At 41.4% G+C, this 25,820-nt stretch overlaps 1 protein-coding gene across 2 annotated transcripts in view; it reads left to right on the forward strand.

Annotated features, from left to right (window-relative positions):
* Ret (Ret oncogene) overlaps positions 1 to 22,471 on the forward strand; it is a 149,855-nt gene extending 127,384 nt beyond the window's left edge. For both annotated transcript variants that reach the window (XM_065218515.1, XM_065218514.1), the window contains exons 4-10: positions 5,575 to 5,743; positions 5,814 to 6,186; positions 6,251 to 7,202; positions 19,925 to 20,226; positions 20,294 to 20,767; positions 20,835 to 20,995; positions 21,067 to 22,471. In XM_065218515.1, the coding sequence (XP_065074587.1) occupies positions 5,575 to 5,743; positions 5,814 to 6,186; positions 6,251 to 7,202; positions 19,925 to 20,226; positions 20,294 to 20,767; positions 20,835 to 20,995; positions 21,067 to 21,764 (3,129 nt within the window). In that variant the 3' untranslated portion in view covers positions 21,765 to 22,471. The remainder of the gene's footprint in view (positions 1 to 5,574; positions 5,744 to 5,813; positions 6,187 to 6,250; positions 7,203 to 19,924; positions 20,227 to 20,293; positions 20,768 to 20,834; positions 20,996 to 21,066) is intronic.
* Positions 22,472 to 25,820: the final 3,349 nt, after the last annotated feature.

The following is a 25,820-nucleotide window of genomic DNA, read 5'->3' on the forward strand; positions in this document are numbered from 1 at the left end:
AACCTAAAGAAATTTATTAGGGACTTTGTCGTTCAGTTTTTTCCCGGAAATTATAGTTAATCAAGCTACAATTAATTAAAAATTATTTTTCCTCATACAATTTTACCCGCTTTACTACCAGTCCCCAGAGAGCCAAAAAAAATTCAAATTTGAGAGAGAAATTCTCTCTCACGAGCTCAATCTCTCAAAATGCCATGTATTTTGTTGACACTCGATTTGTGATTTCCCTTTCACAGATTACAAAATAGAGTACCTGACACTACAAAACATGTCTGATACCTCTATATATGCATTTGCTTTAACATTTGAAGTCCCTCCTTTTTTACATATTCTGCACAAAAGATACTTTGTGCCCCGCCCCATACATAAAATTCGGCGGAAAATTTTGTGAGGGGTGAGCTATTTTGTGTGCAGAATGTGTAAAAAAGGAGGGACTTCGAATAATAATCTAAATGCATATATAGAGGTACCAGAAATGTTTTGCACTGCAGTGTCCTCTGTGAACAATTATAGGAAAACAGATTGTGTGTAGTTTCCGATATATGTCACCGCAAACAACAGCTGTGACATCTGATGGAACATGAATGCAGAAGCTTGACAAAATGATCAATTATACACGGGCACCGGTACCGGTGCCTTGTTCGCTGTGTTTGGTGTTTTCCATCGAGCACTGGTATGACGCGTAAAACCCAATGCTCTTGGTGGTGTGTTTGTAGACAAAACTGCCACCCGTGCAAAAGGGTTCAGTGTTTTTACCATGGCTGCTCACAACCCTATCAGGGGAGAGGGCAAAGCCATGCGCAAAATTCTATAACAAAAGCGCGGCAATGGGCTAGAAAAGACTATTGTATAGTATACTTAACACCGGCCGTTGCCGGCTGTGTGAGCTGGTGCAGCCACTCCGTTTGCTGCTTTGTTGTTGTTGCTTGCTGCTTTGAAGTGGTGATGAGACGATGACGGTGAGATGATAGTCCACCTATAGCGTCGCTAAAGGTGGCTACTTCCTCTGCTGACTGCGGTTGCCTTGGGCACTGAACTTCGTCCACGGTAGGTAAAACGCGCGATATAAAAAAAACCACTATGGTGGGAAAAAAAAAACTCCACCGGCTACGAAACCAATACCCGCAACGGAGACACGAACAAACTACGTCCGGCTACTTCAAGCTATCGGCGAGGAATGGAGGAATTCTCCTTGTCGACAATATTATATAGGGGAGGATGGTATACAACGCACCCCCTGGGCAGAACGCACCAGCTGACTTTCATTTGTGTTTTTCATGGCTTTTTCATAACTTTTTTGTTGTCTTATCAAGCAGCACTTCTAGCATAGCATCTGAACTCAAAATCCTGCATGATAAGTCCTAGAATTGGATTAAAAATTCCAAGAAAAACTCAAAATAAAATGAAAAAGTGCGTCTTACCCCGGGGGTGCGTTATGTACTGTTCTCCCCTACACGGGTTTTCGGTTGGGGGTGAATTAAAAGTTAAACTTTCTAGCTTGCCGGCGCCTGTGGTGTAGTGGTAAGCGTGACTGCTTTCTAACACCCCAATGGGTCTGGATTCAATCCCCAGCCGAGGTCGGTGGGATTTTTCTGAGGCATAAAAATCTCTGGTCACGTCTTCCTTCGGAAGGGAAGTAAAGCCGTTGGTCCCGGCCCATGTGTGTTGAATGGGTGTCCCGGCCCATGTGTGTTGAATGGGTGTCCCGGCCCATGTGTGTTGAATGGGTGCGATATCCTACGCAGGTGTGGAAGCAGCCTTCCTTGCACATTCGGTTGCCGTCAATGGATGGCAATCGATGTCCGTCGGTGATTGGCACCGTTAAATAAAGGAAAAAAGACTTTCTAGCTCGAAGTTTCTCGCCTGTTTTGCGTATTTTCTTGTTTACTCGAGCCCTTCGGCTACCCGGTTCGATCGTCTCAGTGACGATCGTTAAACGACTACAAATGTCATTGGAAATATTTCAGAGCGCGCTAGGGTGCGCAAATAAATCACAACACACTCCTCCACTTCACTTTCCAAAACCACTTGTATTGTCGGTTTCTACTGACACGTTTTATTCTCCCACTGTCTACTGGCGTACTAAATCCACTTTCTAAATCGCTATCTGACCTGTTTCCTGTTGTCCTTCACTTCTCCTTTGGGGCCCCTCGCAATTCCACCACCACGATCCACTTTCTTCTTTCACCACGCTCGGCTTCACATTCCACTTTCTTCACTTCTCCCCTTTTATACCTTCTTCGCGCGTGACTGAACTTCTCTCGCTCTTCCGATGCTGGCTGGGCCACCGAGTATGTTGACGGACTCGGCTTCGGCGGTTCGTGCCGGAAATGTCCTTATTTGCTTGGGAACTGGCGTAGTCTACCGGTACGTCTACCAGGTATGCTTCAGAGGGTCTGTATTAAAAATTACAGCGGGATCCTGCTGTCCGTTCCTTCCACTAACTCTCCTCCACTCTCCGCTCACTATCTCTATCGATTTGCTGTCTAAACAGTAATTCTTTCTAATATCTAGGCATTATCTTGTATGATATCCCGCATAAACAATAACCATAAGATGCGCCTAACCACCAATTCGGGATATCATCCCAACTTTATGTGGGATAGTCGTACCATCTATGATATCGTTAGAGTATGGTTAAACGGGTACGGGTACGGGTCGACGAAGAGAATCGATCAATGTTACTTAGGACCTAATGCAAAGTTCAGCTTGAATTGCTCTTGTAAAAAGAAAATAGTTCTCGTAATAAAATCATGCATTATGCTTTTCTGTTCTGCTTTCATCCTATGCACACTGGGACAGGAATGCAACCTAGCGGACGAAAATTAATAACTCTGAAACGAAGCATTTCCGCGACTTGGTGTCTTCGGTAAAATTTCTCATCATAATAAGGACCATAAACAAATAGTTCAAAACTCTTCTGCAGGGTTGCTTCCACTCACTTGCTATAAAAAAATATTTTTCGGAATTATGCAATCATTAGATGTTATAATGATATGTTGTACATGTAAGTAACAAGAAGAGGGTGTAAGGCATGTGTTTGATTTATAAACCCTGTCAATTTCGCTTTCAGAGCGTCACAATCAGCGATCTTATGATTCGTGAGCGTTCACTCAGAGTGAGTGCTCACGAGTCGTAAAATCGCTGATTGTGACGCACTGAAAGCAAGATTGACAGATTGTATGTGTCAAACATATACTGCATGACCTCTTCTTGTAACTTACAAGTACTAATTAGCATTATACTATTTCATGATTTCATAATTCTGAAAAACATTTTTTATAGCAAGTGAGTGGAAGAAACCCTGCTCTTCTGCAAAGATGGTGTCACAATCTAACTTCTTTCTCTGACGTTTTGGAGACTTGATGTCTTGGGCAAAGTCGTCTGTCGCCATATTGTCATTATGAAAATGCCATTAGCCTTGGAATAAAATCCAAGAAATTTCAATAAAATAATGGCTAAATTAGAAATCCGAAATGATTTCCAGTGTGCATTGGTATGAATTTATGTATTGAGATCTATTTTCTGTAAAATTAAAGTGATTCCATCAAATTCATTTGATTTCTGAAACAATCTTTTTTGTTAACTTGAATTATTTTGAAGGCGCATTTATTAAACGCCCATATTATCCCAATATACACGATAAAATTTCAAGCGCATGTGTTTTGGAACTTCTAAAAAGTCATATATTTTCTTTAAGATTTTCACTAATGTCACCATGAAACAAAATTGATTGCATGGTGATCTTGACACCAACACTCAAACCTATTTTTTCCGCTAAAGATTTCCATTTGGAAAAAAAAAGTTTCAGCAGAACAGAACAACAACAAGCTAATTTATGGCGGTTGCTTTAAAGCAAATAAAAATTAAATTGGATTTATAACTGGTTTTCACCAAAGCGTAATAAAACTGCTTGAATACAATATTACTCTTAAAGAGGCTATGAGAACCTTTTGTAGAGTATGGGGCTTTCTGATAAAAGGTTTTAGGACAGCTTTATTGTGATTCAAACATGCTTTATAAACCTTATCAAGAGTGGTCCACTAAGCTGGAAGACGATCTTATAGCGGTTATCAAGAGGTTGTGCTGGAGCTATTAATTTTATTGACGATTTTATAAAATTGATCTCAATAACCACTAATAGAGTGCAATAAAACAAGAAATGCTACTTGGGAGATGTGCACTGAGTATTTCTCACTTCATTTTTACTACGCAAAAACAAATACAGTTTATTTGTAGAATTAAAACCTACTGTTTTGTTTTTACGTATCTATAACACGCCAAGCATGTGGTCAGTGACCCAGGCCATTTGGTTTCCATCGATCTAGATGCCATTTTAGTGACCAAAACATGACCATCCCCCTTCACCATAATACCACTTGTACTCTATGCAATCCTGAGGCTTTGTTCAAAATTTGAGCTAAATCGATCAACATTTACCTTTTTGAAGCTATTTCTTCGAGTTGAAATTTTAAATGTACACACCAAAAAAATCTTAATTTCAATTGTGATGTAAACATTTATTTACGTAAGCTTGTATTTCATTTCACGCAAACGAGCAACTTGTAAGCTATGTTGTTTAAATATTTCAGAACTTTACACGATTTATATAGTAACCTTATGTGTGATATCTGACGCTCCATTCATGGGCATCATATTGAACAGAAATTTACACTACTTTTTGAACTGTGCGTATAAAGTTTTGGGTATTCGCTCAATACTCCTATGAGACTTACATAACAGATAAGGTGACCATGTAAGTTAAGCGAAAACCGACATTCCTCAAACTCCTTGAAAGTTCCTTCTTCTGCGAAGTTTCCTGGATTTTTACAAAATTTCTAAAATTAAAGTTTTCTAAAGTTCTGCGACGTTTAATGAACTTCTACGAAGATACTTGAAGTTGATGAAAAATCTATAAATCTACAGCAATTAATTTCCTCGAATTACTACAAAATTCAATTATTTTCTAAAGTTTGCTAAATTTCTACAAACTTCAGTGAAGTTCTACAAAGTTCAATGAACTTCTACCAAATTCTTTACATTTCTACGGACAAAGTTTCACGATGTTGGCTGAGCTCCTGCAAAGTTAACTGAACTTCTATCTAAGGCTTTGCAGTTTTATAAAGTTTCCTGATCTTCTACACAGTTTTCCGAACTACTCCGAAGGTCCTCGATATCAAATGATGTTCCCTTAACTTCCCTGAACGTCTGTAAAGTCTCTGTTTTATCCTTATAATGAAGATTGTTTTGCTTTTTTCTACACCGTGTTATTCAAATAGGAGTGCGACACCTGTGTAAATGTTATGAAATTCTGACATGGTCAGCTCCAAAAATTGACGAAAAAAAGTGTAATAAATCGAAGTTGATGTTCTGCAATTGGTAGCCGCTAATGGTTTTTACATCTGTGCTGGTGTTCTGGTGCCAGTCTACTAGAACTATACTAAAAGTAGTCAGCATAATGTAAACAGGGCGTCAATAAAAGCAGCCGTGTAGGGTCCACTTAATTATTTCATTTTTAGGTTAGAACTAATCCATGTCGATGCGTGAATACATATTTATCTTTCTCTATTGCAGGGTGAGCCTCTCAAGCACTTGAAAGTCCTCTTCGTAGACAACGACACAATTGCCATGAACAGTCACGTGCACTATCAACTCCTAAACGATTCCCACCAGCTGTTCGAACCGAAGTGCATCACCTACGAAATCGAACGGGACGACGGAAGGCAAACCGTGTTCGGCTGTTGTAAGCTTATTTTGTTTACCGACCTACGATTGTTTGTGATCCCAAACTAATTTTCCGTTGTTCTATCTAGCATTGATTGCTCGCAAAAGTGGCATTATACTGAAGGGACGCTACTGTGTCGTGCTTCAAGCGGTCGACGAAACGCTTGCGGATATGGACCCCAATCCGTTGAGCAGTTCTACTATTTGTATCGATCCCAACTACGAGCAGATCCTGTTGCCACGTCCTGAACCGCTCATCGGCGTCGATCCTCCAGCTCCAGTCGATAGTAAACCAGCTCGTGCGGGTGGCAAGAAACGTTCCAATAACAAGATAGCAGCCACCCTCGCGAACTTCACCTACCCAGAGAGGGTGGAACTGTATACCAGCGCTACCCAATTTGCTCGCATAGCTCAAACGAGCAACATGTATGAGCAGATTAAAGAACCTAAAACGGATTTGAAGTGAGTAGTTGTATCACATTGATGTTGTTGAATTGTTGTCTTAACTTTTGGTAAATTATTTCAGTTATCGTATACTCACTAATCCACTGGATGCTTTCGCTATCACGTCAACTGCGGGAATCATCTACCTCAACAATGCCACCACAATCCAGCAGCAACCATCAAGCGTATCGTTGAACCTGGTAGTGGCTTGGCTGAACCATACTGCAACGATCCGTATTTCTATCAAATCGCTCCCGGGAATCTCATGCAACGTTTCCACCGAACATTTTTGTTCGAACCATGCGAATCAGACGAGTTGTATCGCTAGCTGTGGCGTAGGTAGCAGGGAAGGCAATTGCAAGTTTAGAATTCCCAACGATCCCTTCGGAATGCACTCCAGCAAAGATGAATCTCCATTCGAAGAGAATTACCCAACCTGCACACCGGATCTCAACTATTGTCCGGACAATGTGTGCGACCCCCTTGAAGATATGGGCCACAGGAAGAAGATCCAAATTTGTCCCCAGGATTGTGTGTACCCAGGTGAAATCATCGGTATCCATCAGAGCGATCACCCTGCCGCCAGAGGGCTCCATATGTCTGGTGCGGGCACTTGCACTTGTCGTCCGACTGGACAGTGCGATTGCACCAGCAAACTCGGAATCAAAGTCGAGCATCGTAAGAACAAGACTAGAACAAAGACCAAAACCAGTACCACGACGGAACCGGTTGTGCTCTTTAACGGCACGGACGGGGCATCTTCGCCGGCTGCTGTGAGAGATGGTAGCAGTTACTATCAAACCGGGTTGATCAATGGGCCGAATGCACCGATGTACCTGTTAGCGATTGTCGTCATTCCGATGATTGTGGCCGTGCTGTTGGTGTCCTATTGCTTCTCGCGAAAGACAATCATGAAGAAGAAGCTGACCGATGGGAACAACATTCCGATGCACATGGTCAGCAACGAGACCGAGGTGTTCAATGTGGACTTGCCGCTCCATTCCAGGATAAACGATATCAACTTCAAGATTGATGTAAGTAGAAGCATAGTCTCAATCTAAGATTCGCGGGTGGGTCGCAGAAATTCAGACATCTTGGTTATATCTTAAAAATTAAGATAATCCAAATTAAGCTGCAATAACAACCTCTTGGTTTTATTTTTCGTTTCGCGATAAAAATTGGAAATTCTGGATCGTTTTAGAGATTTTTTTTTTTAATTCTTTATTTAAGAGATTTTTAGCCTTAGGCTAGTTCATCTCTAGTCAGTTGTTGAGGTCTCAGAAGGAGAACCTCCTACGGAGTTGTTGGACATAGTAGGCTTAAAATGAGTTTCTCCTGACAATGCCTGGGGGGAACACCTTCATGAGGGCCAGAAGACTCATCCCATGTGATGCCCCTCCGGCTGCTGAGGCTGTAAGGTGACAGCTCTCCTGGCTCTTCACGAAGACGACAACAAGTTCAAAATGAATAACACAAAACTGAACGAGACGACACCGTGACGAGGTCCAAAGGCTCATCCCGTGCGGTGCCGTCCCGACAGTCAGAAGAAATTAAACATATAAACAAATGAACGAGTATACAAACGAATATAACAGCTATGGCTTTCCTAGATCTCATGGTATAGGTTAGCTTCCCTGAGGAAAACTAGCAGGGCGTCTGCAGCGGCTGAATCCTCTCCGAGTAGGTTCCGGATGCTGGAGGTGATCCCATAGGATTCCCTGAGGTCCTGGAATTCAGGACAGATGCAGAGGACGTGTTCAACGGTGGCCGGGAGATGGCAGATGGCACAGCTTTTGCGGAAGGGACCTCCGCCGCCGAAGTTATAGTAAAACCGACAGTGGCCAGTCCTCAGCCTTGAGAGCACTCTCTGATCCCGGAGGTTTGGGAGGTCCGTCCATGCCTCCGTGGTTCCTTTGATCTTCCGGATGAAAGGCTCTCGAGTGCTGAACCACTGGTCGGCCCAGGCTTTCTGTACGGTTGTTTTGATCCATCGCCGGAGATCTGGAAGGGGGACTTTGTCCGTGAATCTCGGACCCGCCGGTCCAGTTCCAGCGAGTTGGTCTGCTGCTTCATTACCAGGTATTCCGCAATGACTGGGGATCCATGTAAAAATGGTGCTGCTCGGGGCGTATTCGATGGTAGCTTGAATCCACGGGTGGGTGGGAACTGCTGAAGCTAGCTCTTGGATAGCACTGAAGGAATCGGTTAGTATTACGATTGGCTGGTTTGCTGGTGACGTGGCCGCATGGAAGATTGCGGCCGCTTCGGCCGAGTAAACGGAGCATTGTTGTGGTAAGCTGCTGCTAGCGAGTATGCCACTTCCGGATACTCCGATGCCAACGCCCGTGTTGGATCGGGAACCATCGGTGTACCGGTGAGTGTGTTCGGCGTAATGGGTTCGGAGGCGTTCGATTACTGTGCGATGGAGGGCCGCGGAGTTGTCTCCTGCTTTAAATCGATTTTTTATGTGATAGTCAATATGAATGCTGGAAGAGAGCCAGTTCTTCTCTCCGTGCCAGTGGGTCCTAGCCACTGGGGGGAGGTCAATGCTGGCGATCGTCTGCAGGATTCTGTCCCCCTCGTCGAGGAGGAAGATTCTGCCGTTTCCTGCTGTCTTGGCGGCGAAGGATGCAGCTTTGAAGATGGTAGCGTTAAAGATGCGGTACCGAAAGGGTAGAACCCCTGCTTCAACACAAGCGGAATCAGCGGGGGTGGAAGGTAGAAGGCCAGAGATTATCCTGATGCTGCTGTTGAAGGTTGGAGGTTTTAGAGATGTTAAGGGCATCATTTTGCTTTTTAAAGCAAAAGTAGTAATAATAGGCTAGCTTAGGGATTTTGTGATTTTTTTGGACCATTGACGTTTCGAAGGTTATTTTTTTATAGCGTTACCAACATTATTTTGAGGGTTTTCAGCACGTTTTTAAAAACCATTTCAGCGTTTCAAGAAGAGAAGGTAAAGTGTGTCTATGACACATACAAGCTGTCAATTTAGCTTTCCGAAAATCACAATGCAACGCGATAAACGAGCAATCAGCGATCATAAAATCGCTAGTTGTGACCTTCTGACAGCAAAATTGACAAATTGTATGTGTCATACAAAAACTTTACCACCTATTCTTGCTTCATACAAATAAAAATTATCATTATAGTATCTCATAGTTTCATAATTACGAAAAATGGCATTTTAGCTTTCGATGCCTGTACAATTTTTGCAATAGTATGATTGGGTGCCAAGTAAATTCTTACTCTATGCCCAGGAAAGTCGAGACCGTCTAGACTGGACCGAGAATCAACCCAGCCACCTCCAGCATGGCCTTACTTTGTAGCTGCGACTTTACCGACTGAGTTTAGAGAGGCATCCAATAAAATTAAGGTGGTTCTCAAATCATTGCTATTTAAAAACTAACTTTTTTGACGTAGGACTACGTTTGTGATTTCTATATGGGAGTAAACTTTGTGAAAACTGAAAATGGAACATGTAACAAAATTATGAAAGATTTTGAACGTTAATAACTCAGCTTCCCCTGAACCAATTTCAATAATTTTAACACCAATCGATCAGAAATATTTCTACGCATCTGTGAAATTTAAGACTTTATCATTTTTCAAAATTTCATATGCAACTGTTGCTATGATAATTATGATAATTAAAAATCGATTTCCCTAACATGGATTTCAAAGTTGAATTCCATCCGGTCTCATCAAACGGTGTTTATTTGTGCTCTTCGTGAGTCGTTGTGGACCATCTATGTTAAGCGCGTCATACTAAAGAGTATAAACAGAGAGAACCCCGCTCAAATTCCTATTCCCACACAAAACACAAGCTCCTACTACAGTTAACAAATAAGATTTATTATATAAGACCACGTAGTCCTGCGTCACCACTGCTTACTACCCCATAGGGCTGTTCCTTGTAGTTTTTTTTATATTTTAAAATAAAAACGTATGCTTTTCGACAAAGTTGTAGCTGAGCTTTTTTTAAGTCAATCACTTAAAAAAACCTGTTTCACCCTACTCCTTAAAATGTAGTCACTAAAGCCTTTTGTTAACGACAAATAATTTGCCTTCAAAACATCGCATCAAATCACAGCTTGATTTGGCAACAAATTTGTGTTAAAAATACTCCTTAAAAATTAGCGTGTAAAGTTGGACAAGAAGAGTTGCGAACAGACCAGAACTGTCCAATTGATGTTGAAGGAGTCTCTAATATTTTGATTTTTGTTTCAACTCCATGATCAAGACATTCAAGTCCGTTGTCTCCGGCCAATGGCTGAAAGTCTTTTTAATAAAGTAACCTAACCTAATTCCTTTATCTTCAAAATGTGTCCCTTGCCTGTGATTTCGAATTAGTCATAGACTCATCCAGGCATGGAAAATCATTTGCATTCATTTGGTGCATTCATTTACATTCATTTGCCCCTAACTTTTTTCATCAACAGAATTCCAAGAAAATGATGTATGGAGTTTTTGTAGGTTTTGTTATTAACTACAACTTTTGTTAAGAACTCAAATCCGTATTTCTTATGCATGACGAACCAGAGCAAACAGAATCCACTACTGTTTTTCAGTGAATGTATTTTACATTCACTGAAAAACTGTAACGAGTTCTGCCCACTCTAATTCGTGATGCATAAGAGATACAGATTTTATGGGCAAAAGTTGTAGCTAATAACAAAACCTACTAAAACTCATTTTGCGAAATGCTGCTGATGAAAAAAGTTAGAGGCAAATGAAAATAAATGAATGTAAATGATTTTCCAATCCTGGACTCATCACTAATTTTTTCAGTTCTCGAAAAAATATATATTTGATTTACTAAAGGCACTACTACGCTGAGGCAAAAGACCGTAAGAATTACATAAGAACCACTAATGTAATTCGACCACAAGAAATCGGTATGAATTTCATTGATTTGTCTTATGAAAAATACTGTTGGCAAAAAAATAAATTATAAAACGGAGCAGACAGGAACCGAACTATGGACGTTGATATTACGTGGCCCGTGTGTTGACCACTCGTCTTTCAATGCTTGAAAAAATAGAATGGCTAAAGGCGTATAAGAGCTACCTCATGTTAGTCGAAAATCATTCATAAGTCATGCTTATGACATTCATATGTGTCGTTCATAAGTCGAGCATTATGAAATTCTGAAGTTTATTTGCCTCAGTGTATTATATCACATACCCACTACCAGCCCTGCACGTGGACAGTTTTTGATAGATTTTATACATTTGCCCAATGGCGTCCCGTAACCTCACTTTCTACCTGTGCACCAACTTTCAAAACCAGATTTAATGCCATATTCATACTCGACTCGGTTGAAAAATACACTTCTTAATCTTCTAGTTTACTCGATATCTATCCATCGCAAGTAATATTTTGATAATTGTTTATGTTTTGAGAGTTGGTGCACAGGTAAATTGAGGTTAAGATAACGCCACTGCATTTGTCAACCAACTCCTGAACAGTGATGCCAACTATCAACGTAACGAAAACGTAACACTCGCTGCTGATGACATAAAGCACAACGAAAACAGTGAAGACTTCTGCGGTACGATGAAGAGAAAAAGCGAAACGACCGAAGAAAATGAAAACAATGCCTACGCATTCCAAGTTTGTCTAGTCAGTCGCCACTGTGTGACTTACAAACAAAGCTGGCAAAATTAAACGGAAGCTGTTGGGCTCACTCACATAAGCAAGCAAAACAGCAACTGCTTCAAAAGGAGCACAGATGAGTGTCGTGATTGTCGGGAATTACCAGATCGGTGATGGATCACCACCGCAGACGACATTCACTAGTTGCTTTTTACTTCTTTCGTCAACTTGATGGATGGTCGTGGACTGGGAGGGAGACCCAGACTCCAAACGTAGGAGCCAAGCACAAGCTGCCAGGAACTGTCATTGGGAGCCAAACAGTTTGACGATGCTTTTCTTACAATTGAACAAGAATACAGAAGGTGGTATTGAAATCTTGTGAAAAGTAATTTCTGACAAACTGGCGTTTCTAGCTATCTTATTCAATGGGACATCGTTTTTTAGATTCATTAATTGAATAGGCCATATGTATACTTTAATCCATATTGAAGGATACCATTAACCAAGGTTTTTGTCAAAATCTTTGATGGCATCATAAAATACAAAACAGAAAAGTACATTTTCTCACTGCACACTGAACAACGTCAAACAAGCACTACACGCTCTAAGTAAAACAGGAAATATTGCTAGGTACGCCTATTTTGATTTGATTTCAATAGTTTAAATTTTCATGACATAAAGAAAAGCTAAAAAATGAATGCCGTGTGTGCTATCTGTGTCTCCCTCCCAGGTCATGGAGAGCGCTTCGACAAGCACATTGATAGGAATGTACAAAGCGTTACTACCATCAGATGTTTGACGATCGTGATTGTGATAGGTCGCAACTCTGCTCCTGGATAATTACAGTACCGCGAGACTCATCCAGCTCAACTCTTTATCTAACTCTAACCATCGCTTGATCTCGTTTTGTTAGCCAAGCTTAATCACGATACTACTGTTTCTGCTACAACCCCACTTGTTAAGGAATGCCGTCATCATCCGCCTCTTCAATTGTTCATAAAGGAATGTGTTCCTCATGAATTCATCCCTGTCACCGAAGCTACTCGTTATACATTCAGGAAAACTGACTTCTCGAAAATGAACCTGTTTTTATCCTCTATCGACTGGGAAAGCATGTTCCAGGATTTGAGCGTCGAAACAACAGTTGAAGTTTTTACTTTCGTCGTAGCTTACGCCATAAATCAGTTCACCCCCAAAATAGTGTGTCAAAATCCTGTGTACGCACCCTGGTCCAACAAATTTCTTAATCGCCTGAAGTCGGTTAAAAAATCTGCTCTGCAACAATCGTAACTCTCCGAGACGTTTTGGGATGTTTTCAAATATTTGCGTGGTATCCAGAATATCTTCAAAGATGTACCTTATCGCATGGCAACGCCAATGCAGAGAGAGGTTTTTAGGTAAATCTAGATAGATCTGGAATTAGGGCGTAACAGCTTTTGTAAACATTGACTTCTCTCGTTTATTTCTAGATACTCAAGGCACGCCTACACAAACCAACATATCCATCGGGTAGGGGAAGTCTTCCCCCACTCGATGATGATGTCGATTTGCCAGGGAGAGTTATGAATTTTGAGAAATCATCGAGAGAAGTCATTGTTTACAAAAGCTGCTACGCCCTAATTCCAGCTCTATCTTATTAGCTTATTGCGTACTCTCAACTTAGTGTTCTAAATGCACTTCCTCAGTTATTAATCGAGAGCTTTCGATGCCAATACCAATGCATGAATTTGTATATTGTGTGGCAAGCACAATGATACTCTATGCCCAGGGAAGTCGAGAAAATTTTCAACCCAAAATATTCCTTCGACCGAACCGGGAATAGAACCCGCTGGGCTTCTCAACCGATGGTCCGCGGCCGAGAGGAGCCGCAAGGGTCTTGGTTTGTTTGGTCTAAAAAAAAATTATGCTAAAAGTGACAATATCATGCCTAAAATCAAAAAAGTTTTTGAATCGGGTGGCTTACAGTGGGAAAAAAGTGAGTGGAGTTAAAACCGCTGATTCCAAGAAGAGATTATAGAGCTTGCTCCATACGATATACCCTTGTCATTAGGAGCAAGACTATGCCGGAACTAATGTTAAAAGTACTTGATTCTGTCATGGCAGTCCGCATCGTGCTCTCTTGCCGTGCGGATCTATTTGCTTTTTGCTTAAGGAAGTGTTACTACTACCTAAAGCTACAACAAATTTAAACAGCACTTTTCAGTGCTCAATCTGTAAAAAAAAATTCTACCTTGTTCAACTCTTATTCCTCCTCGATCCTTGTTTGGACCCTACCCGAGGTAATCCTTCTTGGATATCGATTTGGAAAATTCCTCTTCTATCCTTCAGATTCTTATAGTAATCTGCTTGGAAGTCGATTTGGATAAAAATTTACTGCTGCCATCGCGCCTAAACGCAAAAGAAAGGGCAAACTCTTGATCCTTCTTCTGATGAAATTAATTTAAGTAATCAATTTGATTTGCTCACGATGATGAGAATGATGCATCATCCAAGAAAAATTCTAGTAAACTTTCCCGGCTTAATGCCAAGAAGGAAAAGATTCCCCCTATTGTGATAACCACTTCAGATTTCCATGATCTTCGCATGGAACTTTTGAATTTCGTGAAAGTTAATTTTTCACTACAAATTGGACGTCGGATTTGAAACCTTGCACGGATTTAAATGTCTTCTCAAGTATCTTACTGAGAAGCAGCACCATTTTTTTACTTACGACACCAAAACTGAACGTGTGTTCAAGGTTGTCATGAAAGGACTGCCCAGTGGTGAATCCCTGGATCAGATCAAAGATGAACTGGCAAAATTACTTGGAGTTGTGCCACTCCAAGTAATCAAAAAGAAAATGAAATCCCGTCCTGGCGATTCGCGCAACGGGATTTCTAATGATTTTTATTTAGTTCACTTCAAGTCTAGTGAACTAAACAACCTTAAGCCCTTAGAAAAAGCTAACCTTATGCTCCATGTCCGAGTGAAGTGGGAACACTTCAGGAAGATTGGAGGAAATTTCCAAACCCTCACTCAGTGCCGTAAGTGCCAGGGATGGGGTCACGGAACTAAAAATTGTTACATGCCAGCTAAATGCATGAATTGTGGTGATTCCTCTCACGCAAAGGACGACTGTCCTGTGAAGGAAGATCCTAAGAAATTTAAATGTTCAAATTGTGGTGAAAACCACAAATCCAATTTTTGGGAATGTAAGACTCGCAAAGCGATCCTACAATCTCGTTCTAACCGTCAGGTAGGAAACGCTCCACGCTTCCGAACAGGTACAAATTCCTCTACTGTTAACAACGGTCAGTGAGGAACAAATTCTACATTCGTACCCGTAGGTACAAATATCACCCCTGCTTCAAATCTTTCATCTGTACCTACTCCCCTCGCTGCTAACAAAGTTCACCGAGTTAATGGAGCTAGAAATCAAAATACTAACCAACGTTCTAACGGAAATTTTGACAATTTTGACTTAGGAAGCAAACTGCCCCTAAAATGGAATTTTTACAGAATTCATTAATTGACATGATTTCTGATATGCTTAAATCTAACTCCATGTTTGATGCTATTCAAACTGGAGTAAAATTTGCAAATAATATTGTCATGACTTTAAAATTCAGTAATGGCTTTTAAAGCTTTAAATATTTTAAATTGGAATGCTCGATCTCTTAAAGATAATGAAGACGAGCTATTTAACTTTTTGAGAGTTCAAAACGTGCATATTGCCGTTATAACTGAAACGTTCCTTAAACCTGGCCATAAGGTTAAGAAGGACTCAAATTATTTAATTTATAGAAATGATCGTTTTGATGGACCCTGTAGTGGCGTTGCCATCATTGTTCATAGACGAATCAAACATAAAATTTTTTCTTCATTTGAAACCTCCAGAAACTTACGCGTCATAGATCTAAATTCTTCATTATTGGTGATTTTAATGCAAAACACCGCTCATGGAATAATGCTCAAAGCAATTCCAATGGTAATATTCTGTTTGATGATTGTTCTGCAGGTTATTACACTATTCAATATCCAAACCGTCCAACATGCTTTTCTTCTGCAAGAAATCCCTCAACTATTGATTTGGTCTTAACTAATTCATGTCAATTTTGTAGCCAATTGGTTACCCATGCTGACTTCAGTTCTGATCACCTTCCAGTAACTTTTGAAATATCCCAAGAAATAATTTGTAATCCCAACAGCTCTATTTTCAATTTCCATAGAGCTGATTGGGAGCAGTATCGAACATTTATGGAATATAATTTCGATCCAAACATTCCTTTGCAAACCAAAGATGAAATTAATTATGCTCTTGAATCTCTGACTACTTCTATAGTTGCAGCAAGAGCTGTCTCAGTACCAAAATGCGAGGTTAAATTTGATTCAATTATAATAGACGACGATCTTCAGCTCTTGATCCGTCTTAAAAATGTCCGTAGGAGACAATATCAAAGAACACGTGATCCTTCCATGAAAGTTATCTGGCGGGATTTGCAAAAACAAATTATAAAACGATTCTCTGCCCTGAAGAACAAAACTTTTGAAAATAATGTTTCTAAATTAGACCCGAGCTCCAAACCCTTTTGGAAACTCACAAAAATATTGAAAAAACCTCAAAAGCCTATTCCAGCGCTTAAAGAAGGTGGTATTGAGAATCAGGTTGCTCGGGATTTTCTGAAGGTCTATAACTAAAAAGTTTCAAAATATGAAAGCTCCAGGTGATGATGGAATTTTCTATATCCTCATCAAAAAACTCCCAGAGAGCACCTTGTCTTTCTTGGTAAAATTATTTAACAGATGTTTCCATTGGGCATACTTTCCTGATAAATGGAAAAATGAAAAAGTTGTTCCAATTTTGAAGCCGGATAAAAATCCAGCTGAAGCTTCTAGCTACCGTCCAATAAGTTTGCTTTCTTCAATAAGTAAACTTTTTGAAAAGATAATTTTAAATAGAATGATGCTTCACATCAAAACGAACTCAATTTTTGCAGATGAGCAGTTTGGATTTCGCCATGGGCATTCAACTACTCATCAACTCTTAAGAGTTACCAATTTAATTCGTTCAAACAAATCTGAAGGCCACTCAACTGGAGTTGCTCTTCTAGACATAGAAAAAGCATTCGACAGTGTTTGGCATGAAGGTTTGATTGCTAAATTGAAAAAGTTTCCACTTTATATTATGAAATTAGTTCAAAATTATTTAACTGACAGAACTCTGCAGGTAAATTATCAAAATTCCAAATCTAATCGACTACCTGTTAGAGCAGGAGTTCCTCAGGGTAGCATTCGTGGGTCTATATTGTATAACATTTTCACTTCGGACCTCCCTGATTTGCCTCAGGGTTGCCACAAATCTTTGTTCGCCGATGACACAGGCATTTCCGCTAAAGGAAGAAGTCTTCGTGTTATTTGCAGCAGACTGCAGAAAAGTTTAGATATTTTCTCTTCTTATTTACAAAAATGGAAGATTTCTCCCAACGCTTCCAAAACTCAACTTATAATATTTCCACATAAGCCTAGAGCTTCCTTTTTGAAACCTAGTAGTAGTCACATAATCACTATGAACGGAGTTCCAATTTCCTGGTCAAACCAAGTGAAATATCTTGGATTAATACTTGACCAAAAATTAACTTTTAAAGATCACATTGAGGGCATTCAAGCCAAATGTAACAAATATATGAAATGTTTGTATCCTCTTATAAACAGGAAATCCAAACTATGCCTGACGAATAAACTTCTAATATTTAAACAAGTTTTTAGACCGGCCATGCTTTACGCTGTGCCAATATGATCTTGTTGTTGCACTACCAGGAAAAAAGCACTTCAAAGGATTCAGAACAAAGTTCTGAAAATGATTTTGAAGTTGCCTCCCTGGTACAGTACTACCGAAGTACATAGAATTTCGAATGTTGAGACTTTAGAACAAATGTCCAACAAAATAATTAATAATTTCAGGCAAAAATCGTTGCAATCCTCAATTGCAACGATTAATTCCCTTTATACTTAGATGAGATCTAGTTTTAGTTTTTAGTTTTAAGATATCAATTGTTATAGTGACATGCAGGTTTAAAAACCTGTTTAAAATACTGAATTGCCAAGACAGGAACAATGTAAAAATACTTAGATATATATCATAACAATTAAGGCTGGTAAGTTTCTGTAGTAACTGGAGCACCTAGGTTAAAATGAAATGTAATTTATTTTGAATTTGAAACAAATAAAGAGTTAAAAAAAAACTTGATTCTGTCATCAAAATTGTTAGCTATGTCAAATCTGGAGCTCTGAACACTCGTTTATTCAAAGAACTCCACAAAAAAATTAATTCAGATCACGTGGTCAGCGGTGCCGGTGGTGTAGTGGTAAGCGTGATTACCTCTCACCTCAGCAGGCCTGGGTTCAATCCCAGTCGGCGCCGCCGGGATGTTCTGAGGCATAACATCTCTGATCACGCCTTCCTTCGGAAGGGAATTAAAGCTTTACTTTTTTCTTTAAATGATCTTTATTTCAGTTGAACTTGGATGATTACCATATACATAAGTAAAGCCGTTGGTCCATGGTTCATGAGTTTGATGGGTCGAAAGGTAGGGTCCAGGTGTGGGAGCTGCCTTCCTGGCGTCGGTAGCATTAGTGCTCAGCACGGAAAACAAGATCGACGGAAAACAAAACAAGGAAAAAAACACGTGGTTCTTCTTTTCTACACTGTTGTGCGTTGGTTGTCCAAAGGTAATGTTCTCAACCGTGCTTTTGAATTGATGGGGTGTTTACATATGTTCGAATTTGCTAGCGCTAGTGTACTAGCCAACTAGCACGAATTTCAGTTGCTCCTGAAATCTAATGCTGGTAGACGCTGATGCCCTGTTTACATTATGCTGGTGAGCTTGTTTGCTAGCTGCTAACTCATTTAAACGAAGGACGAAATCAAAATATTCTGGGAAGTTCAAGGGAAAAATGATTTCATTGTTAATTTTTAACTAACAAATCGAATGAATAGTTTTTATTCATCTCAGCGTAATTTATACAAGGTACTTTCACAAAGGGTGTCGCGGAGCTGAAAAGGTTGAGAACCACTGATCTATCATATTGAACGAAATGAACAGGTATAATGTGTGTAAACCATTCTTTGCAACCACTTCTTATATCTTACCAATACCAAATATGATCATAGCATCTGATTATTTCATAATTAAAAAAAAAACATTGTTTCAGCTGAAATGAGTACTTGCAACCTGGTCTTGAAGAAGTGTAGTTCTGCTATCTCGCAACTTCTAGCTACTATTTTCAACCGTTCGCTCTTATCCGGATTTTTTCCTAAAACATGGAAGATATCATTCGTTTTTCCCGTGCACAAAAAGGGCGATAAACGAGAGGTTTTAAACTACAAAGGAATCGCAGCATTATGTGCTACGTCTAAACTATTTGAGCTGATTGTCCTCGACTTCCTCACGCATCATTGTCTCAACTACATTTCCACGACTCAACATGGGTTCATGCCAAAGAGATCCACCTGTACCAATCTGGTTCCATACACGTTCTTTATCATCAAGACTATAAAAGCTCACAAGCAGGTCGATGCAATCTATACTGATTATTCAGCTGCTGTCGATCAAATCAATCATGAAAGCTTGAACGTCTTGATTTATCTGGTTCGTTGCTAGATTGGCTAACTCTTATCTGGTTGGTCGTTCAATGTCGGTCTAATACTATATCAGAACCATCCCATGTCACATCTGGTGTTCCACAGGGCAGTTATATTAGACCTTTCTTATTCTTGATGTACCGGAATGACGTCAACCTTAAGCTCTCGTATGCCGATGACTTCAAACTCCATTATGTAATAACCTGTCAAGACGATGCACATTCCTTCAGAAAGAGCTTAACCTTTTTTTTCCAAATGATGCGCAACTAATCGCATAAGTTTGAATACCATTTGATTACACCATTGCCGGAAAATCTCTAAAGAGAGAATCTACTGTTAAGGAATTGGGTGTTCTCTTAGATTCGAATCTTACTTTCAAAGATCATGTAGGATATATAACTTCTAAATGCCTGGGCTGCAAAAGAATTCTCGGATATTTACTGTTTGAAGACCCTGTTCAAATATGCTGTACACTAGTGATATCTCCATTATCTGTAGCAGTTCTTACCAAAGACTTTCAAACTATTTCATAATTTCTAGTTCGACTCCAAGTGGGAATTCCCGCGCTCCAATCTCATCCTGGACATAACGCTCGGCGAGGGTGAGTTTGGGAAAGTGTTGAAGGCCTACGCCACCGATCTGCCGGACAAACCGGGAATTACCACCGTGGCCGTGAAGATGCTGAAAACCGGCGCCAATTCAGTAGAGCTGCTGGCTCTGCTCTCCGAATACCAACTGCTGCAGGAAGTAACCCATCCCAACGTTATCCGGTTGCTTGGAGCCTGCACCAAGGGAGACTCACCCATGTTGATCATCGAATACTGCCAGTATGGATCGCTAAAGTAGGTTCCTATTATTATTCGGAGATAGATTCTTCGTACTGAACACATTATAACTATTTTCCAACAGAAACTACCTCCGCTTGAGTCGCAAGCTGGAAGTGATGAATGCAACCGATTACGAAAACGCCATCGAACCCATCGCGGTCAAAGATATCCTGTCGTTTGCTTGGCAAATTAGCAAAGGAATGGCCTACCTCACCGAGATCAAACTGGTCCACCGGGATCTGGCTGCCCGGAATGTGCTGCTGGCCGAGGGAAAAGTGTGCAAAATATCCGACTTTGGGCTGACGCGAGATGTGTACGAGGACGATGCCTATCTGAAGAAGAGCAAGGACCGAGTGCCGGTCAAGTGGATGGCACCGGAATCGCTGGCGGATCATATCTACACAACCAAGAGCGACGTGTGGGCTTTCGGTGTCGTGTGTTGGGAATTGATCACCCTGGGCGCCTCTCCGTACCCTGGCATCCCACCGCAAAATTTGTACACCCTTCTGAAGCAGGGTTACCGGATGGAGTGTCCGAAAAATTGCTCCGAGGAAATGTCAGTAGAAGGATCTGCGACCCCTAATCAAACAAATAATCGAGCTTATTATTTTCTACCATTTCAGATACAGCATAGTTCGCTCCTGTTGGGCGGATGATCCGAAGCTACGTCCCTCGTTCAAACACTTGGCTGGCCAATTTGAACGACTGTTGGGTCGCACCGCCAAGTACGTTGATATGGAGCAGAATTCAATTTCCAATCCGGTTTACTGTGAAAATAATGACGGTAAGTTCCTGGAATCCAGATCTTTTCTAGGCTACAAACACTGAACATAACACACGCTCCTCCATTTGCAGAAACCGACTGTGCCAAGGTATCGTTCGTCCAGGAAGAATTGGCCCGACTCGAAAGCCTCTGGACAACGCCGCAGTACGAACCGGCCACCGACAGCAGTACCCTCGAGAGCATCCGCTACCTGTCGCCGATCACGGACAAAAAGTCCCTCATACTGCAAACCTACGACACACCCCGTCCTCTTATCGAGACGGCAACTATCGAGCAGAAGCTGCGCTACGAAAACGACGTTCGATTGCGACCGAAGAAAATCCACAACGGCATCTACCCACCGTCCTCGACTCCGACGATCTACATAAACGCATCCAGCCATCCGAATCTGTTTTCCAAATTCATGGACGAAACATCCTTCAGCACCCTCCCGGACGGAGGAGAGTATGATTCCCCCAGCAAACAGCCCCGACCCGTTTCCTACTTGGACATGAACAAGAACAGCGTTAACCTAAATTTGGAAATCAACAACATCGTCGACAAGAAGCAATCGAAAGATATCGCTTTTCGGTTTTCGAGTGTGGATAACGACCTGCAAATTATGGGCGGCACATTGCCAAGGACGCCCACGCAAGCAACCGTCATTCCGATCGCACGGGTGCAAAGCGATTCGAAAGTGGACAACGCTGGCAGGGATGAGGTAGATTACCCCATCAAGAAGCTGAGCGATCAAGATATTCTAGCAGTAACCGTAACCTCGACTGTTTAGGTTAAGCAAAACATCATTTATAGAAAATGTTTTGAGTTTGTTAGAATTGTTTCAACAATTTTGTCTTTGTTTAGCTAATCCTAAGAGCAAAACAAATAACCTAAAAACAGCAAATTCCATAAGCTAAACAGTGGTCTTATGTGCAGTGGAACCAAAGTAGTACCAAAACAAAATAGAACAAATCAAATATTTGATATCAATATTGAACCGTAGATAGGTGGTTAAGACAAATGTAGAAGCGGAGCTTACAGAGAAAGTGTTTTTTGAAGAATTCGTTGACCTGATTTTATGTATTTATTTATATAACATAAATAACTTTTTGTTTGCTGAAAAACGCAATGATCTCATTTAAGTAATCGAATACCAAATTTGTCGTTCCAAACATCAGATCCAGCTGATACATTTATGTTTCTTAAGTTATTTATTTTTGTATGTTTTAGAGACAAGAACAAATGTGCCATAAATTGTTAATCTATTGATACCAGAGAAGAAGCCTAGTTGTAAGTTGTTTACTTTGATATTTATTCATTGAATCATTCCTCGACCTACGGCTGGAACTGTGGCAACAATCCGGGTCTACATGTTATAGCGTTCTACTATTCATCGTAACTGTGAGAACAATTTTCAGCAGCCAACAACCATACAAAACCCACATGGCTCTTAAAGCAAGATTACATGAAGCAAATAAACGTGATTACAGCAATAAAGACATCATATCTCATAGTGTCCGAAATATTAACAATCCTGATAAGCGCACACAATCGGCAATAAGTTGGCTTTTGCATTATCTTGTCTTCGAACCGGATTTTCGGGTTCAACTTGGGGGCTGGACAACTTCGCTGAATTACCAACATATTTGTTGATATTTAGCTCTTCTTGGGATGGGCTTAAAACAAAACGACGTAGGGGAAAGTGGGGTAAGATGGTCACCCTAACGAAACTCGAGTTAAATTCCATAATTTTGACCAGAAAAATAATTATTTCTATAATTCTATAGCAGCTTCAAACACAACGATAAGGCCCTATTATGTAAGTCGAGTAGAGCGTCACTTTTGGTCGCTGCACAGTGGGGCGAACCCGGTCAAAAATGATTATTTTAGGAATTATTATTTTTATTTTCTTCAGATTCTTAGATAGATTTTAGCCTCAAATTTTAGGATAATCGGACAAGTATTGAATGTTGTACATAACGGCAGGGATGAAAATTCGACAATAAACAGTAAATTGTTGATCAAGTCATGACACACTGACCTCTAAAGATTCAAAATAGCAAACCACTTGTTGGTGGTTCTTAAGCAGTAACAGGCGACAATGCCTTTACCGAGGTCCTTACTGTCCCTGAACCCACCGAGCTGTTTTGGCTGTACCTTTCTCGTATTCATCCTAGCGTGAAATCTGAATCAATCGAGAAGCCAGTCAAAGGTTGTGTACAGTGTGAAGATCCGATTAAGGTTGTGCCGCTAGTCAAAATAGGATCCGACATCAGTGAATTTGAAGACGGTTCAAAAAACATGTGGTTGTCTCGTTTTAACACACCTACAATCACGATCTCTCCTATTCCGGGACCTTCCGAGTTCTCAACTCCCATTTCCGGACTAGACCCAGTCTGCTGATTCAGAATTGGATTTTGCGTTGTGAATTGGAGCGCTGTAGACCAGAACGCACTGCCTGTCGCATTATGGGAAATCTCGAACCACTCGATCCAGTCGCGCTAGCTGTTTCCCGCCATCAAAGTCGTTCTATTTCCTGCCATCAGAGTCGTTCTGGCCCTGCGGTCGAGTTCGGTGGTGGGGTCTCCCAAGCATCGTCTTCAGGCAAGTATGCATACATTAGTTACAGTCATTTGCCTGATCAGTTTCCGTGTTCCAGTGCAACGCTTCATGATGTATCCAAGATTTCCATGACTAATGCTGCTACCTCTTCTGCTTCTGGACCACCACCATCACCAGCGAGACGCATCGTGGATAGCACTATTAAACTTCATTTTACCATTTTACTCGTATTTTATTTACAGTCCATACGCAAATGCCCGCACCTTGGCCTTAACCCCGGCCATAAGATTCTGCACAACCTGTGAATCAACCATTTTTTGCATGTAAACCACGGCACGGGTTTTGGCGGACTTGTTCTGCTTCTCGTCGCGATTAGGGGCCTTTTGTACCTTGAACGTTCGAAGCCCAGCCTTAGTTTTGGCCTTCTGGACAAAACTTCGGCTTAGGTGCAGCTTCTTAGCCACATCCCTAACGGAGGCGTTCGGATTTCGGTTGAAGGCCCCAACTACGCGGTTGTGATTTTTGGTGTTGTACGGAATACTTTTTCCTTCACTTGTGGGCTTCCGATCGGTGGTCAACCGTTCCTCGAACCGCTTAATCACTCGCGACATCGTGGAATTCGCGATTCCCAACGTTTTACCGATGGAACGATGCGAGAGATCCTTGTTCTCGTGATGAATGCGCAAGATTTTATCACGCACGAACTGTTCTTTCGACTCCATTTCCGCGAGTTTTAACTTGCAGGATGTAAATAATGCACTATGAACTAAATCCACCCAAATTTTCATTAAATTCTACCCAACGGTTAAAAAGTTAGAGCAATTTCATAGTGTGGCAATTTCATCGTGGACACCCTTTACTGGCAAGTATATTGACGATTCAGCTTCTCCTTTGCCTGATACTGCTTCAACTTCTAGCTGTGTTTCCGGTTCTGCGACCTCGACACTAGCCACATCATGTCCATGCATCCGTCCTGCCAACTACCAGCAGGTTTATGCTGCCACCTGCTCTTCCTCGGATCCGGGACACCCTAAAACAGGCACTGAGGAAGCTTCCGAACCTCCCGACCCAGTCGCGCTTGTTGCAGACATCCGCCATCGTCATCGTCCCGGTCCTGTGGTCGGTGATGGTATCGGCGGCTTCCGGCCTGCAACCGCAGGCAAGTATGTTAGCGATTCCGAGCTTTCGGTACCTGATGTCTTTTCGATTTCTAGTTCCCGTGATTGCTCTTCGAATGGTTCGGATCTACTATCAAAACGTGCGTGGGCTGAGGACTAAAATCGACTCGTTTTTCCTGGCTGTTGCGGAGGCCGGATATGCTTTGATTGTGCTGACGGAAACGTGGCTGGACGACCGAATTTACTCATCGCAACTTTTCGGGTCACTCTATTCCGTCTTCAGAACTGACCGGTCTGCCCTAAACAGTCAAAAATTGCGCGGTGGCGGAGTCCTGATTGCAGTATCTACTAGACTAGCCAGCTACGTAAGTACGTCACCCATTTCCAGTCATCTGGAACAGCTGTGGATTGTCGTAGAAGCAAGCTTAGTGTAGGCGCAATCTACCTGCATCCCGACCGCAAAAACGACTGCACGGTCATCCGTGAGCATGTGGAATCGTTAGGCTCAATTTCGTCACAATTAAGTCCCTGCTCTTCCGCTTTCGTATTTGGTGACTACAATCAAGCTGGTCTGCAGTGGCGCTTTACAGACAGTGGCACACCATTAATTGATCCACTGCTTTCGCATATGCCCGTTGCTTGCTGTGCTCTTTTGGACGGTTTTAACTTTTACGGGTTCATACAAGTGAATACTTTTCCGAACCGAAATGGACGTTTGCTAGATCTTGTCCTGGCAATGATTCCGCACTGCCGGGCACTTCTGTTTCCTTGCCGGTCTAGCCACTGATTGATCTAGATGCCGATCATCCCGCTCTCGTCGTGTCATTTAGTTTACCTACGCGAATCTTTTTACGCCGTCATCTGAGAGCTACTCTTTGGACTTTCGCCGGGCCGATTATGTTGCATTGAACAATGCGCTTGCGGAAATTGATTGGCAATTTATCGAAACTGCCGCTAGCGTGAATGATGCAGTGGATTTTTTCAGTGCTACACTGAAAGATGCTATTTTCCGCATTGTCCCAGCTCGACGACCTCCGCTAAAGCCTGCATGGTCTAACCCACGCTTACACTTGCGAGGCTATTCAATCTTTCGGCACAGTAATGTGAGTTCCCCTGCCGCTGGAAACTTTCTTATCTGTTCCCAGTGCACAAAAAAGGAGATAAAC

The sequence above is a fragment of the Ochlerotatus camptorhynchus genome, unplaced genomic scaffold, assembly GCF_037179485.1.
Source record: "Ochlerotatus camptorhynchus isolate MF236.1 unplaced genomic scaffold, CSIRO-AGI_Acam_v1.1 ptg000088l, whole genome shotgun sequence".
Classification (NCBI taxonomy): domain Eukaryota; kingdom Metazoa; phylum Arthropoda; class Insecta; order Diptera; family Culicidae; genus Ochlerotatus; species Ochlerotatus camptorhynchus.